This window comes from Hipposideros armiger, unplaced genomic scaffold (assembly GCF_001890085.2).
Source record: "Hipposideros armiger isolate ML-2016 unplaced genomic scaffold, ASM189008v1 scaffold_685, whole genome shotgun sequence".
NCBI lineage: Eukaryota > Metazoa > Chordata > Mammalia > Chiroptera > Hipposideridae > Hipposideros > Hipposideros armiger.
In genome coordinates, this window is record NW_017732035.1 from 310288 (window position 1) to 326917 (window position 16630).

Consider the following 16630-nt stretch of genomic DNA (forward strand, 5'->3'; position numbering starts at 1 on the left):
CGCATTAAGGGCAGGACTCTTGATCCCCTAGACCCCAGCACACAGCACCCATTCAGGCCTGAGTGGGTGTGACTGCCGGCCAGGGGTTGAGATGGTCCCTGCACTGCACTGACCTCCCTGCTGTCAGCCCTGGGTGGCAGCCTGGACACCGCAGAGCTTATCTGCGCTCTGCTGCGCAGTCAGTCGTGTCAGAGCAGGCAGCCCCGCCCCTCCACTTCCTGGCTCCATCATGTGAGCACCAGGTCCCAAGGCCTGTCCAGGTGTGGTCTGGATGTGCTTGTGAAGGGCAGAGGTTTCAGCATCGGATAGACACGTCTAACCCGAGGGCCTGGGATGTCTGGGCCCCTGGACACATTCCCCCTGCAGACTCAGGGCACAGACACTCGCTACACAGCCCTGGCCCGTTCTAGCTCAGCGAGGGTACACAGGAACAGCCCAGCTCCCAGGGGCCTAGGATGGCACCTGCCTCATGGCAGGGAGAGCGTAAGCAGTACCAACCACCCCTCTTTTGGGCCAGAGCAGGCCTGTGCGCGGCGGTCCTCACATGCTGGGGCACTCCTGAGCCTGTGCTCCCACATGTGGACGTGTACAACGCTCAGCACTGGTGTCAGCCCAGGGCCACCAGTCCTCATCCCAGCCCCAGGCGGGGACACAGTCCACGGCAGTCCCACTCAAGAAGGAACATTACAGGGAAAGCTCAAAGTGCCCCATCTCCTATACCTGGGCAGGCTCCCCGAGGGACAAGGCACAGCCAGCACAGGCCGGTGCAGGCTCTCAGGGCCAGGCGTCTGCTCGCCTACCTCAAAGGGAAGGTACAAGCGCAGCCCCTCCCACGCTGTGGGGAGACTCCCGAGGGGACCTGGCAGATGCTGTAAAGCTGCTACCTCGTTCAGCTGCAGTAACCATTGCTTCTGGTGGACGTGGGAATCCTGGGTGTGTGACACTGGCTGCTGTGCCACACCAAGTGGATCCCACCCAAGCAGCAACCCCGTCACACGTGGCCTGGGCCCTGCAAGTCCTCATGGCGTAACAGGAACAGGAAACGTGGTAGCCCAACTGTCACCAGGTGCCAGGCCTCCATCCCCATGCAGCTGTTTTTTTTGTAAAGATTTTTATTGGGGAATTGGGGGAAGGGGAACAGACAAGCTGCTGTCCTTTTGTTCTTCAGTCTAGTTGTGGAGGACATCGTTTCACTGGCCCAAGTTGGCACCATCATTGCGCTCTTCCCGGGCAAGGCAGATCAGTTGCCGGCTTCTGGACAGCCGCTCACAGCGGCTGCTGGCCACTCACGCTGGCTGCTGGCTACACGGTAGCACATGGCAACCCACTGCAGCAGGGGCTGCAGCCTACACTGTCGCAGGCGACTCAGGGCAGCCCAGCTCCAGGTTGAGCTGTTGTTCAGCATGTTAGCTGTGGAGGGCAGTGTCACTGGCCCTCATGTGTGGGATCTGAACCAGGGCCCTCTGGCGTCCCAAGCCAGCTCTTAACCAACACGCCGCTCGGCCGGCCCACCATGCAGCTGTTTTGATGGCACAGCTGAACCTTCTTTTGCAAATACTGCAGCGCCCCAGGTGATGCTGATACTGGGCCCAGTGGGCAGTCACGAGCACCTGCTCGGGACAGCGAGAAGCTGGGAGGCCAGGACTGCGACTGGGAGTCGGTCCTGTGGGGGCCGCACAGCTGATTGGAGAGCACAGGAACAAGGCGAATGCATATCACATGGCGTCCCCTTAAATTCACACAGGTGCTGATGGGAGCAGGGCAGTGTGGGGTGCTTGGGGGACAGCAGGTTAACTCTACCATGTGCAGCATGGAAGGGGTGGGTGGACCTCATTTCTGAGCTTCAGGGGATGGGCGCTGGTCAGCGTGACCCCAGACAGGAAAGCCACAGGGGCGGCTGTGGGCTGGCAAGAGACCTGGATGGAGGCAGGTGTTCCCTGGGCCAGAAGGCCCCCAAGCTACACTGCCACACGGCTGCCCTCTGCTGGCCAAGGGAGCACTACGCACAGGCAGCCAGGCCTGGCCCCTGGAAGTGGCTTCTGGGGGGCCCCCTCCACAGGAGGCACATGGGGCAGCTAGAATATTTATTGTCCTTAAGGCACAAACCGCCAGCCGGGCCCCCAAATCCTATCAGTCTGGGGGGGGTGCGGACGGCTCCCTGCTGTGCTCAGCCCCGGATGCCTGGACAACCTCAGGAGGGCGCTGCCGCGGGCCTGTGCCTCTCTCCGCCGTGCCGGAAGCTGCGCAGTGGGTTGTGGGCCTTCACCTTCTGTGGGGCAAGATCGCAAGTCAGCTGCCCAAACTGACACCGACTCTGACAAGTAGGTGCTGTTGCCACTTGGCCAGGCCCTGCAGCCCACGAGCCACGGACAGAAGCTGCTGTGGTCACCACAGAAGGCAGCCCTCCAAGCCCCCACCTTCCTCCTCCCACAGGCCGGAGGTCACTAGAGCGATAGGGACAGAAAAGCAGGTCCTCCTGTGCTCATGAAGGCACGTGCAGGTGGCCAACAGAGTCCCAATGCCTGCAACTTTGAGCTGACAACAGGGGTCTGGGGCCAGTTGTTGGGGCTGCTCTCCCTCCCAAGGGCAATGTGTGTGCACCCCCTGGGGACAAAGGAACAAGGTGGGGAGGAGGCCTGCAGCTGTCGCCAAAGCCTGGGTGACATACCTTGACCTTCTTAGAGGACGGCTTCTTCCGCTTCCTGTGAGGATGGACGACGCCTCGAAGAGCAGGAGGAACTGGAGGCGACAGGTGGCGTCAGCAGCCCCACCCTCCTCACCCCCATGCCCTCCAGGCCTTCCAGCTGGTCCTGTACCCTTATGACCCAGGGTCCAGGCTCCAGGGCCACATTAAAATGCCTGTGGCCACACAGCTACTTCTCACACAGAACGGCCTTCCCAGGGTGGGATTATGGGGACTTCTCTCTAAATCGCTCTTTTGCATTTACATGTTAGCGGTGGCCTCCCCCACACATCTCCACCAGTCAGGCCCCAGTCACCCCCCAGCCCATGCCCAATTGCTCACTGCCACCTGCCCGAGTGGTGCTGACAGGTCCAGGGGCCTCCGAGCAGCACTGCCGCTCCGACACCCAGCCTCCCAGCCACACGGTCAGCAAACGGCTTTGTTCCTGTGACACATGGAGCCCCCTCTTCGTGCCACGCTCACCCAGGTAGTCGGGCACGTGGCCTAGGTGCGGCTTCACCACAGCGGGATGCAAGGGCAGGTCGTGCCGCAGCAGCTGCAGGTCCCTGGGGTTGTCTTCAAAGTACGTCTGCCAGGAGAGACAGAGCGCTGAGGGTGGCTGTCCCTGTAACTTCACAGGGATTTTGGCCACAGGTAACCCATGTCCCAGAATTTAAATGGCTGAAGTTTCCCATCGGTGTTGTTGTGGTGGTCACTCTGTACCCTTGCAGAGGCAGCTGCTCACTCATCACTCAGTACCATCCTAGACTGTTCCCTCCCTGTCCATGAGGCACACAGGAGCACAGCAGACCATCTCTCGGCGCCCCCGTCCCTGGGCAGCCACCCGTCCCTGTCCCCTGGAGCCGTCCTAAGCTGCTCCCTCCCTGTGTTGCTCAGCACTTCCCTGCCATGGACGCTCAGGTGCCCCCTGCTAGAATCACAATGCTGTGAGGAACACGTGACTGTGAACACGTTCACAGATGCTATTACTCTGACGGACGCATGTTCCACCTGCCCCATCCGTCATGCCGCCTCCTGGCCTCACCTTGAGCCTCTCCGAGCGCAGGAGTTCCTCCTTGATCTCCTTCAGCCTCGCCTCTCGAATGGCTTGTTTAGTCACCGAGCGCATGGCGTCCTGGGGGGACACCAAGAGTCAGGACGCTGGGCTGGGGGCTGCAGAAACCCCATGGCTCGCCCCCTGACCCCACTCACCCTGCAGCGGTAGCGGAAGCCTTCAATCTCCTCCATGTGGAACTGGTAGGGAAGCAGGGCGGGGGCCCCGGTCTCTGTGCAGAAGGCAGCAGTGAGGCCCCCACACCCCTCCCAGGGGGGAGGCAGCCGGGGACCCCACCCTTGCCATTCTTGCCAAGTGCACACACAGCCAGAAACCTGGGACTCACAAACATGCATGACAGGAGCTCCAGATGCTGTCCCCAGGGCAGCCCACTGTCCCCACATTGTGGGTGCCCGACATAGTCCTCATCCTCAAGACCGGCCCACCCCCCACTGTCCTCCCAAGGCCTCTCTGGCCACAAGGGCACCCGTGCTGACAACCGCAGAGCAGTGAGGAGCACCCTGCAGTCAGCCACCATTCTAAGCACTGTCCCAGCAGCACACTGGGTCACTTGACATTCCTGACAAGCTGACAGGCGGCACCAGTATCTCCCATGTCAGGTAAGAAAACCAGGGCAGATGAGTGAGGCCCAGGGGCTCGATGGCACCTGGTGAAGGGTGTCCATCCCCGGCCCCCCACCTCAGGCAGGAGTGAGGCCCCACAAGGGGCACACTTGGGCCCTCCTGGTGGGGGACAGTACGCACCCCCCCATCCTCGTCCTGCTGAGCAGCCCCCTCTCCTGAGACACCACCAGCCCCTCCCTCAGCCTATCTGCCCCTGGAGATAGGCAGTAACTGCGACTCTGGACATCACCTGATGGAGTCTGGACCTGGGCTTGCTCATCTGCAAAGGGGGCAGTGCCTGCCAGCAGGCGGACGGGGAGGGTGCGAGGGACATGGCACCAGCAGAGCCAAGTGGGTGGGTGGCTGCTGGCGACACTAGTGCCCTTGCTGCCATCACCATCCCTGGGCTTAAGGCATCATGGGCGAAGCCTGGCCCTGGCTCTTACCTCCACCAAGAAGCGCCTCGATCCTGCCCAGGTGGGACTGCTCTGTGGGCAGTACGAAGGTCAGGACTGTGCCTGGGTTGTTGGCACGCGCCGTCCTGCAAGGAGAGCCGGCTCAGCCTGTGTCTCTGGCCCGAGTCCTGCAGTGTGCCCACGGTCCCGGCCCCCAGATCAGCACGCCCCAGCATTCCTACCTGCCAGCTCGATGGATGTAGGCCTCAGGGGTGGGGGGCAGGTCAAAGTTGAGCACGGCGCACACGTGGTGGAAGTCTATGCCCCGGGCTACACCTGCCTCAGGATCGGAGGCCCTGCAAGAAACCCACAGCATTCAACCCTGCTCTCCCCAGCTCGTATCCTCCAGTTCGGCCAATTGGCAAGTTCTCCAAAAAGGCCCTTGCACAGAGCCAGGGGACTCGGCTACAGGTAAGACTCTTAACTTCTCAATCGTTCCAGGAGCTGGGGAAGTGGGGGTGGCCAAACCCTTGCCCTGACCTCAGCTCTGGGACAACCACGGAATTCCCTGCCCCACAGGGTGGTCCGAGAACCACCTCAGGCAGACAGAGACTGGGGTCTCCCATTTCCCCCTCCGAACTACCCTACCCCAAGTTACAGCTGCACACCCATTGCAGGCTAGCCATCTCCCTCAAAGGACAGGGTGCCATCAACCCAGGCAGCCTTGCCCCTCGTGCTGCCCACGGAGCATGTGTGTCCTCCATCCCCTTCTCTATTACCAGGAGCTGAGCATGGGCTCTGTGGACTGTGCTAGCAGCCAGGCCTGGCCCCCCAGCCCAGGCACTCTGGTTTCAGTCTTCCTAGGGAGGGTTGGAGGACAGAAACAAGGACTCACCTGTTCCCCTTGGGCCCTTTGCCCCGACGCTTGCCTTTGACCGGGGCCCCCAGGACTTCGGCATCAGTTGCTATGACACAGTCATAGAAGCCCTGGTTGAACTGTGAAATGATGTGGCACCTGTGGCCCAAAAGGGGAGGGTCAGTCCCAGGAGCATGCTGGCGGCCACCTCTCATCCCTGGCACCGCTGAAACAGTCACCCTTTCTGACTTTTTCCTCTTCTTAAACTCATCCCCCACTTAATGTTTGTGCTCAACCCCCTCAGTTGAACATGCAGCGACAATAGGTATCTCACAGCTGTGAGCCAGTCACTGAGAATCCATCAAACCCAGAGCCTGGCCTCCGAGTGCTTAAAACAGGCACATTAGCCGCAATGCCCAGCATGGCCCACCTGGAGCGCACGGGGAGTTCTCCGTTGAGCACGCAGGTGGGGACATGGAGCTGCTCCAGGAAAAGGCGCAGCCGGTAACTCCGCTCCAGTGTGTTGACGAAGATCAGGGACTTGCCCCGGATCAGCGACAGCTTGAACAGGGCGCACAGCAACAGAAACTTGTCTTCTTCGGTGGCGCACACCACCTGAAACTGCTGCAGCTGCTCCGACCCTGGCAGCTGGGACTCCTGCAACTTGAGAGTAACCTGGGGGGAGGACAGGCCTATGGTCAGGAGAGACGGAAGGACAGAAATGCTCCTGCAGGCTGTGGGCTGACCAAGCACGGTGCAATGTGCTAACATGTGAATGCAGGGCACCCGCGGGCCCCTCCAGCTAGTGGACGAATTCAAAGTACCCGGCTGTTGGGACAGCCGGTTGGCTCAGTTGGTTAGAGCACAAACTCATAACACCAAGGTTATCTGTTCAATTCCCACATGGGCCACTGAGCTGTGCTCGACACAACTAGATTGAAACAACTACTTGACTTGGAGCTGATGGGTCCTGGAAAGGGCACATTCTTTCCCAGTTAAAAAAAAAAAAAAGTACCCAACTGTCATGGGGCATGTAGGCCATACAACTGCATGCAAAGTATTCAAGGCACAGAACAAAAAGAAATGCACGACCAACGAATACAGTGAGGGGCAGCCCTCCAGCACAGTCTTTCTGAAAGCAGAGGTCACATAAGGAGAGAACTTTGGCCCTGCTGCTCAAGACGGCCTTTCTGCCCTTGGGGGTCCCTGCTCAGGGCTGTGGGCGAAGCCCTAGGGGACATCTGATTTTTAGATTTGGGGGGATGACTACTGGCTTCTAGTGCTTCAGAACCAGGATACTAAGCCAGTAACAACCATCCCCCCCAAATGTCAAAAGCTCCTTTGAGAAGGATCGAGTCCTTTAAGTGTCATGTGTCAGCGACTCCAGACACTTCCACGAGGTACTTACCGGGTTATGCAGCACAAGCTCCTTGAGTGTTTGTACATCCTCATTAAAAGTAGCCGACATCAGAAAAGCTTGATAAATCCGGGGCAAGTGACTAAAACAAAACAGAACGCCATCAGACTCCAACTCCAAAGACCTCCAGCTGGCGGCTGGACTTCTGCCACCAGCTCCAGACCCTGCAGCCTATTCTCAGCCCCACATGCCTCCTCCGTACCAGAGAAGACTCTTGAGCTCTTCCTCGAAGCCAAAGGAAAAGAGAAGATCAGCCTCATCCATCACCAGCAGCTCCAGCGAGTCTCGCAGTTTCAAGCTGTCTTGCTGCAAGTGGCTTAATATGCGAGAGGGGGTCCCCACCACTACATCGGGCTTCTCCATCAGCAGAGCTCTGCAGGGGGCAACACCTCAGCACAGGGGAGAAGGTCCAGCTAGGACCTCACCCCAGAACAGCCCTCTTTCTTGCGGCACACAAGCCCAACCCCACATGTCTGTGCAGTTTCATTCCTCTACAGCCCCGTTGCTTTCACCCACCTCTGAGAGGCCGAGTCATCCGCGGCTGACACATTGGCCACCCGGATGTCTCGGGCACAGTAGGCTGCCAGCTGCTGAATCATGGACTGGGCCTGCCGTGCCAGTTCCTTGGTGGGCACAAGGACGAGGCCTCTCACCGCCTGCTCTACCACGGGGCCTGTCTGCAAGAGCACAAATTAAAGACTTCAGCCAGCCAGTTCGTGTCATCGTGGCCACTGGATGTTTTCTCTAAGTCTTCCGGGCAATCTGACCCAACTGTTGTGACTTCAACGCAACTTAGCTGTGTTCTGATCAACCCCTGGCTTACTTCTCCCACCTCAGGATGTAGAACGAAGGGTTCTTTCCCCAGGCGCTAATCTGACAAAAGAACAACTTTATGGCTATGAAGTTACTTAAAACGCACCAGTTAGGGCGCTGGAGTTTCACAAGAGTCTAATAAGTAGTAGAGAAAGATATGCCCACTTTTTATGGTAGAAAGATTTACTCAAGATTACACCAAGAATGGTGGCAGCAGGGCCTGGACTACGATCCAAGTAACCTGGATTCCAGTCCACAACGTTTGCCACAACAGCACCAGATTCTCTCCGGCCAGCCCTCACAGGTAAGAGGCCAAAAGAAACCTGGTTTGGGGGAAAGACTGGGGGCGGTGTGTGTGTGTGGCGGGGGTGGGGGGCTTTCCAAGAGGGCACAACGGGCACGCAGACGCCTCCATTTCCCTTCTCCGCCTTTGGGCTCCCCGTCCCCCCCCCCCGCGACCCACCGCCTTCCTGTGGAGCAGCAGCTGCAGCATCGGAATGGCATAAGCGGCCGTCTTCCCGGAGCCAGTGCGGGCCCGCGCCAGGAGGTCCTTCCCCTCCAGGGCCAGCGGGATGGCCTTCTCCTGGATCAGCGTCGGCCGCGACCAGCCCAGGTCGGTGACGGCCTAGGAGAGACGAGGGGCGGCTCGGGTGGCGCGCTGCCCTACCGCCGCCCCCCGCCATGCCCGCCCGGCTCCTCAGCCCGCCCGGTACCTGCAGGAGCCGAGGGTCGAGACCCATGTGTTCGAACCCCAACGCCTCTGGGTCAGCCATGCTGGAGCGCTGTAGTGACACCGCGCACGAAAGGAAGGAAGAGCGTGATGACGTCTCAAAGCAATAACCAATCAGCGTCGGGGGAGCCATCGCCTCCCGGAAGTACTGGACCGTGGGCTTCCGGTGTTCCGGAGGGGCTCTGCGGCTGCGGCGGAGAACGGGACCGTGGTCTCGAGGCGGAGGCGGCGGGGGCTTGGGGGGGTCGCCTGAGAGCCCCACGGGTCCTCTCCTCTCCCCTGACGCTGCCTCCCAACGCCGTGCTGGGTTAGGGTTACCGGCACGGGCGGGGCTGCATGGACGCGGGTGTGGCCCCTCGGTGCCTGCCTCCGCCCACCGACGGGAGCCAGACAGCTCGCTAGTTCACAGTTGCGGGCTTATGTATGGCTTTACCGTCTTTAGCGCTGCTTTGGTCAGCCGTGCACTAGTCGTTATGCCCCACTGGCCGTACCCTAACAAACACATCAACCGTTAACGCGCTCTTTCATGACTCCCTGAGAACAGGCGAGTCGCCTACTGTAGCGTAACGGGAACCGCCGGTGAGTCCTGCCCCCGGGAGCAGTGGTGGGAACGTAGGGACTTGAGCGGGGACCACAGCTTTGAGAGTAGAAAGCAAGTGACAGTGGGCGTAGCAGCATACGGCAGAGACCACCGAGAGGCTGGGCTAAGGCTCAGGGCCACAGACAGCCCACAGCAATTGGACTGCACGAGGTTGAGGGCTGGAAGAGTGAGCAGCACAAGATAAAGAGGGAGATGGGCGGGTCCGGGTTCCCAAACCTGGCTGCCCATCAGTTACCTGCACAGCTTGGCTAAACATAAGAATTCTTGTTTTTACAAGATTCCCACCTGTGTTAGTTTCCTATTGCTGCTGTAACCAATTACAGTAAACAGTGGCTTAAAACAACACAAATTTACTTATGGTTCTGTAGGTCAGACAGAAGTCTGACAAGGTCTCACTGGGTTGAAATCAAGCTGTTGGCAGGACTGCATGCCCTCCTGGAGACTCGAGAGGGGTGATTCCTGTCTTGCCTTTCCCAGTGTGGCCTCTTGCTCCATCTTCTAGGCCAGCAGCGGTGGGTTGAGGCCTCACGCGGCATCCCTGCAACCTCCCTTTGCTTCCCTCTTCCACTTTTAGAGAAACTTGTGATGACACTGGGCACACCCAGACAATCCAGGATACGCTCCGTTTTAAAGGCAGCTGCTAGCACCGGTAATTCCTCTCTGCCATATAAGGTAACAGGTTCCTGGGACTAGCATGCGGACACCATTGGAGGGCTGTCGACCTGCCTACCACACCGCCCAAACAAACCAGCTCGATCAAACTGGATCTGCCTGTTGCTCAGGAGTCTGTGCCGATGAGTTTCCCAGACAGCCTTTTGCTCTGACATGGCCCCTGCATGAGAGCCGGAGGTGAAGCTCTGGTCTTTTAGGGTGAGGAGAGCAGTTCACGCATCTCAGGTCCAGTGAGGGTGGGACCAAAAATGAAGATGGGAACTGCCAGTCCTAGTGAGAGCTAGGGACTGGGTCAGGATGACAGGCGAGAATGGCTCCCTCCCACACACACACTTTTTTTGTGTGGTAAGGAGGTAGGCTGTTTGGTAAGGATGTTATATGGCCTAAGAAAAAATTTCAGGAAGGAAATCAGGGTAGTATGGGCAGGGGGTGTCACCAGAATTCCGCAGATGTAGCCAAACTGTATTGTAAAAAAACTTTCTTAGGCCATCATGTGTCTGAATGCCACACACCAGTGTGGAAATCTTCCTCCCCACAGGCAGCGCTGGTCAGCTCACCCTCCAGCCGTCACTCTTCTAACCTGCCCCATCAGTATAGTGTAATGCACTCCATTTGTCCTCATTCTGTTCCCCTTCTCTTGTCACAGACTCACAAGAGAAACCCAGGACATTCTGATCCATTGGCATCATCGAGGTACCCTCAATCGTGTCTACTGCTGGACAGACCGGCTGAAGCCAGTCCCAGCTCTTGTCGTTTCCTGTCCCATCATAGCCCAGGCTCGTCTCTGCTTTACTGCTAGATTCCAAGTAACAGCCAGAGCAGGAACGTGTCCCCTTCCTGACATGTCTCACACTCCCCAAGCCTCAGGCCAGAGGCCCACGCAGCCAACTAGTTCCAAGGCCATCTGATTTTCCATGTGTCAACTGTAACACAAAGAAAACTGAAAACTTTTAAATACCCAAAGAATTTTGGATGTCAATTATGGCATATTGACGGCATTTCCCCTCACTGGACTGTTAAGGCCATCCAGAGTTAGAAATAGGAATATGTAGAATTTCAAAAATACTTACAAAAATGTTAGACACAGCCTATAAATCAACACTTTTACAAGTAAAAGTAGGTACATATGGAATACTATAGGACATAAAGAAAAAAACATGGAGGAACTTAGTTGTGACAATAACAAAACCATGAAATAAAAATGTCACGAGTGGGCAACTAATGGCATTGTTTTCCACAGCAGCAGGGGATGAGGGAAGTGTAGTAAGCTGTGTTTAAACTCACTATCTGGGACTAACCTGCTCACACAGTTCCTTACTGATGGGTCTGCTTGGTTGACCTCTGTGAATGGCTACCCACCCACATCCCCAGAGACTGCTGTCAGGCCAAGCCCAGCCCCACGAGCCCACACACTGCAGGCCAGCTGGTCAACTGCAGATGCAGTCCAGGCCAGCAGCCTTCCCTCCATTTCCCTTTGTGCCTCCCCTCTGCCCACAACCTCTCAGTTTGTCTCAAACACAGCTACTACAACACGTTTTATTTTGCTGGAAAAGTCTATGTAGTAAAGAACCAAACCTGGCTCCATGAAGAAAACATTTACCACAGCTTAAATAAAGGATAGGAGAGGGAAGGGAGGAGTGCCCTGCCTGTGCTGTCACGACCTCACTCTTACTCGGAGGCCATATATGACGGAACTCCCAGGGGTCCTAGAGGAGCCTCTGCTTGGCCCTCTGATAAGGCCTTGATAGCAGCTGGGATGTCCGATTCTGGCACGCTGAAATCCTGACAGCAGCCACAGTAATGATCAAAAATGTGGATAAACAACGCAGAGGGACTGCTGGCGTTCTCAGCTAGTGACACACAGCACTTCAACTAAGAAGGAAAATATATAATTTATCAAAAAATAGTTTTAGTATATAGAAAAAGATTTCAATCTAGGGTCTCTGCCCCTTATTTACATTCACGAAGCCACTGAGTGAACCGGGCTGCCGGGAGCAGGGAGGTGGGGCCTCCTCGGTGGGGCATTAAGGTCACCTGCTGCATAAGTGGACCGAGACCAAGTTACAGGAGGAGGAGAGGCTTTTCATTTGCTCATTTTGTGACAGGGCGGAGGGGAATCAGTGGAGGTCAGAGAAGCAGACTTAGTCCTGGGTCAGCTCTGACTGCGCACAAACCCCATGACACCTGTGAAAGCTTGGCCCAATGTCCCGTGTCCTTGAGAACCTGTGTTAACAAGTGCTGACCTGGATGCTTTGTTGCCATGGAACCAGTGCGACGTATATTCTATTTTCACTTTTTCCTTTACAATCCAGGTGGATAAGGTATCGGGTGGGGAAAGAGCCAAACATCTGGGTGGGAGGGCGGGTCACGCAGAGAGGACACTATACCAGCTTCTTGGCCTCAAAGAAGCTCTTTAGGTGCCGCATCTGCCAGATGCCGGTGAGGATGAGGATGAGGGTCTGAGCGATGGACCACCACAGAACCCTCTGGTTGGTGCTCTCACTGGTCAGACGAAAGCGCTCTTCCCGATACTGCAGGGGACAATGGAGCCAGGGTGAAATGTGCAGAGACCAGCGCTCCCGGCTGCTGTGAGGACTGCGCCTCCCTCCCTCCCGTGGGACCACTCAACTGTGGGACCGAACGCCTCTGTCCCGCCTGATTCCATTGGGAGTGCCCACAGAAGTGAGGTGCTGCCCCTCCACAAGCATCTCTGCAGGGACGGAAATCACGCTCCTACCATTTCAAGCAGCATCCCAAGGTAAGCAAGCAGTGGCTAGACTATGAACTGTCCTAGCTTCGCTTTAGCCTACAGAGCTTAAAAACAAGGTGCCCTCCGCTCCATTCTCTGGACAGTTCACTAGGAAAGCCCCAAGCGGAAACTTCCAGTAGGCGTAATGGGTACAAAGGTCGGCTGCCACATCCCAGCACAGGGACTCCCTTACCCTTTGGTAATCCTGCTCCTTCTGGATCTGTTCCACTTGATCAAGCAGCTGGCGGGCTCGGAGCTGCAGCTCCGTCAGTTTGTCCTTGGCAGCAATCTCGGGGTAGTTGTTCGCATGCTCCCCAACCTGGATGTCTAGGTGCACACGCTAGAAGGACACAGGGGTCACGGGGATGGAGCCCCAAAGTCGGGAGGTCAGAAACACTGATGTGACAGTGTCCCTGGCTGTGGGGCAGAAGGCAGCCTCTGTGTCCCCAGCTGTGGCTAGGCCATAAATGGTCACCAATGACGATGGCAATGAATCAAAACTTTGGAACCAAGTAAGAGGTTCCGAGCAGCAGCCAAGGAAAACCCCCTTACCAGTCTGCCACCGGCGAAGAGCGCCATCCTGGTCGAGTTGGAATGCAGGCAGATCTGATGGTCGCCAGGAGTGTGGGACGTGAAGGTGAATCGGCCCTCAGAGCCGTACTGCCGGGACAGCACCACCTGCAACACGGCAGCCAGCTAAGCCCCGACCTGCGCCGACCTCTCCAGGGACAGCCCGAGTCCTCTGGGCCCCGCTGAAGGCCGCCAGAGGCAGCCTGCCAGGCGCCCGGGCCGCGGCCTGCGGCGGCCAGCGGCGACCCTACCTTGCCTTCGGGGTCCTTCACTTCCACGTGCATGCCCAGGCCGGGGGTCGAGGGCAGGAAGACCTCTCTCTGCTTATCCCACATCTGGGTGCGGTAGTTCCCTGCGGAGCAGACACAGCCGTTACAACGCGCCTGTTCCGCCCGGTCCTGCGCTCCGCGGGGCGCCGCGTCCGCGTCTGAGGGACACGCAGGGCCCTGGCCACCCCCGCCCCGCCTGACCGATGACCATGGTCTCGTCGGGGATTTCCTCGATGAAGCAGCGCTTCTCGGTCTCGCCGATGTGGAAGTAGAGCCCCCGGGTGCCCGCCGCGCACAGCGCGAGCAGCAGCAACGCCGCTCTCCCCATCAACCGTCGCCGCCCGGCCCCGACACCTGCCATCGCGCGCCCTCGGTCTGGCGCGCACGCGCGCGCCTGCGCTCAGCTCCCAGGCGACGCAGTTCGGCCGGGCGCAGTGCGCTGTGCGCTGAGACGCCTGCCCGCCCCGCCGGACTCCCACGCCCCGACAGCTGCCAACGCGCACTTTCTACCCAACGCACATGCGCGCGCCTGCGCCCCGCGCCCACTAGACGCAGCGCGACGGGCGGGGAGTGCGCACGCGCTGATAGGTGTTCCCGCCCCACCCTGCAGGCTGTGCGCGAGCGCGGTGGGCGTGGGTTCCGCGGCGTAGAAGCCGAGTAGGCGGGACTCGCTGTCCGCGCGGCTGAGCTGGCGCTTGAGCCGCGCTCTTGTCGGGGCGGGGGCGCCCCGGGGGTGGCGTCCCGGGGGAGAGGGGCGCTGTGGACTTGGGCTTACCGGCGTTAGCGTGCGGGCGGTTTGCTGCCTGCGTTACCGTGATTTTCTGACGCCCCGTCGGGTGGAGGGGCGGCTGCTGGGCTCCTAGGCTGCGGTCGGAGATGCTGCGAGGAGGGACCCAAGGTCAGCGAGGCTGGGCGTCGTTCTCGCTCCCTGTCCCCGGGCTCGGGTCCTCCGCTGGCCCGCGGAGATGTTGAGCAGCACGAGCCCAGGTCGTGGCTTCGGCGGGCCTGTGGGAAGGGCTAGGCCCAGCGCTCCCTGTGCTGAAGACTGTCCTTGCGGAACACAACCCCCACGCCCACCCCGAACGAGTCTCGGCATCCTTAGCTTTGTATGTGCTGCCTGCCGCGTGTTATCCCTAAGGCCTGGGATTGAACCAAGGCGGACACCCTTGTGGCGTTAACGAAAGAAGTCGTACAAGGCAAGCCTCCCTGAGCAGCAGCAGTTCTGTGGTAGGGACCGAAAGCCTGTTTTTTTAGGCTTTCTAAGCTGGAAATTTGGGTTTTGGTATGAACGCTCCAGATTTTTCAATACTAGCTCAACTTTTGTTCACACTATCTCTGGCCACACATAGCTGTCGGTCACGTGCACAGTTTGATCTGTCCAGCGGGGGACAGTCTTCATTCGGGTTCCAGTGACTTGACCTGCTTGTTGTTGCCCACCCTCCCTCCTGTAGCAACTTCCCTGCGTTGCCTTGGAACACACTGGTGCAACATGAGACCGAAAATTCTGCGTAAGGAAATCGAGGAACACTCAGACTGAGGAAGGTCACGGGGCTTACATCTCCTGGTGGCAGCACCTCTTCCTGTGGGACAGAGGAAGATGAAAACCACTCAGAAAGCTACTTATTGGGCCTGGATTAGAGCAAAGGGAGGTTGAAACTTCGTTTTTAATTTTTTATTAAGAATTTCCAAACACACGTAAAAGAATTGTTATAGTGAACATCTGTATGCTTATCATCAGATTCAACAATAAATTTTTTGCCTTTTTGGGTTCACTGATCCCTTTCTGCATTTATTTCCTTGTGTATTAAAGAAAATCCCAGACATCATCACTTTACCCATAAATACTTAAGTGTGTGTGACAGATAAAGACTTTTAAAAATACCATTACTACACTCAATAAAATTAAAAATAACTTTAATGTCATCTAATACTTAGTATATGTTCAATTTCCCTCATTGTCTCAAAAAGCTTTGACTGTTAAGTCAGGATCCATCAAGGTCCATTACTGCAGCCATTGACACGTCTCCTAATCTCCTTTGACATAATAATTCCCATTCCCTTTCTGTTGTTGATGACGGTATTTACTTATTGAAGCAACTGGGTCATTTGACCAGTAGAATTTTCCACATTCTGGATTTTGCTGCTTGTATTTTCATGTCATTTAACATGTTTTTCTGTCCCTGATATATCCTGTAAACAGAAGTAAAGCTAGGGCAAGATAATTTATAATAAAACAAAATGTGTTTTAGTTCCATTATAATCATTATCCTTTTTCCTTTTAATGTGCAAATTGTCTCATGAAACAATTGTCTCCTGTGCCCTTTTCACAGAACTCTAGTAGTCTTTAGGGGCTCCCTTGCTTTCCATTTTGTGCATCTCCTTCCCAAGACACAAAATAAGCCACTTATCCAATAGTTATCTCATGGGTTGCCTCACGGTCCAACAAAGAGTTACTCCTGGCAGATCAGCAGGTAATGAGGTGAGTGGTAACAGGTACAAGGGAGACGGCAAACTAGACCTTTTAGCATCTTTTTTATTTTTGAACCATGTGAATATGTTACCTACTTAAAATAAAGTTCAAAAGTTAAAGTAGTGTTACCGCCATTGTCTATCACAGTACCGTTTTATGGATTTCAGACCATCAATTGCTGTCTTTGGTTTACCCTAAAATGTCAACTCCATGACAACATCGATCCTGTGTGTTGTGTTTATCTCTGTATCTCCACCACCTAGAATCAAACTGGTATAAATATTTGTTTAATGAATCAGAATGTATACTTTGATGAAAAACCATATCAAACAAAAGCCATGGGATGCAGCAAAGGCGGTGCTCAGAGAATTTATAGTCATAAATGTCTACATTTAAAAAGAAGATATCAAGTCAATGACCTAACTTTACATTTTGAGGAACCGAAAAATAAAAAAAGCAAACTAAACCCAAAGCTAGTAAAGGAAATTACAAAAATTAGAGATAAATAAAAGAAGAGAAAAGCAAAAGTCAATGAAAGTAAAAGTTGATTCTCTGAAAAGATCAACAAAATTGACAAACCATTAAGCTAAACTGACAAAAAAAGACATGTCACTAAAATCAGAAATGAAAGTAAATATTACTACTGACCTTACAGAAATAAAAAGGATAATATTATAGCAATTTCACACCAATAAATACGATAATTTAGGAGAATTGACAAATTCCTA

The 16630-nt window shown here is 56.0% G+C and overlaps 2 protein-coding genes and 2 long non-coding RNA genes across 4 annotated transcripts; 2 read left to right on the forward strand and 2 right to left on the reverse strand.

Moving 5' to 3' along the window:
• Window positions 1–2069: 2069 nt before the first annotated feature.
• On the reverse strand, window positions 2070–8783 carry DDX56 (DEAD-box helicase 56). Its single transcript, XM_019626594.1, has 14 exons — window positions 8555–8783; window positions 8305–8466; window positions 7545–7705; window positions 7231–7401; window positions 7020–7110; window positions 6042–6286; window positions 5651–5770; window positions 4998–5111; window positions 4807–4901; window positions 3896–3969; window positions 3729–3818; window positions 3167–3272; window positions 2669–2739; window positions 2070–2269 (listed from the first exon to the last, which is right to left on the reverse strand). The coding sequence occupies exons 1-14, from the start codon at window positions 8702–8704 to the stop codon at window positions 2192–2194; spliced, it is 1728 nt and encodes a 575-aa protein (XP_019482139.1). The 5' UTR covers window positions 8705–8783; the 3' UTR covers window positions 2070–2191.
• A 142-nt stretch (window positions 8784–8925) lies between these two features.
• On the forward strand, window positions 8926–11632 carry LOC109373035 (uncharacterized). Its single transcript, XR_002122151.1, has 2 exons — window positions 8926–9150; window positions 9747–11632. It is a non-coding gene; the product is annotated as an uncharacterized LOC109373035 (long non-coding RNA).
• Window positions 11367–13891, reverse strand: TMED4 (transmembrane p24 trafficking protein 4). Its single transcript, XM_019626595.1, has 5 exons — window positions 13634–13891; window positions 13415–13515; window positions 13146–13271; window positions 12787–12933; window positions 11367–12375 (listed from the first exon to the last, which is right to left on the reverse strand). The coding sequence occupies exons 1-5, from the start codon at window positions 13791–13793 to the stop codon at window positions 12226–12228; spliced, it is 684 nt and encodes a 227-aa protein (XP_019482140.1). The 5' UTR covers window positions 13794–13891; the 3' UTR covers window positions 11367–12225.
• Window positions 13892–14016: 125 nt separating this feature from the next.
• On the forward strand, window positions 14017–15208 carry LOC109373034 (uncharacterized). The gene is made up of 2 exons (XR_002122150.1): window positions 14017–14659; window positions 14884–15208. It is a non-coding gene; the product is annotated as an uncharacterized LOC109373034 (long non-coding RNA).
• The last annotated feature ends 1422 nt before the right edge of the window (window positions 15209–16630 follow it).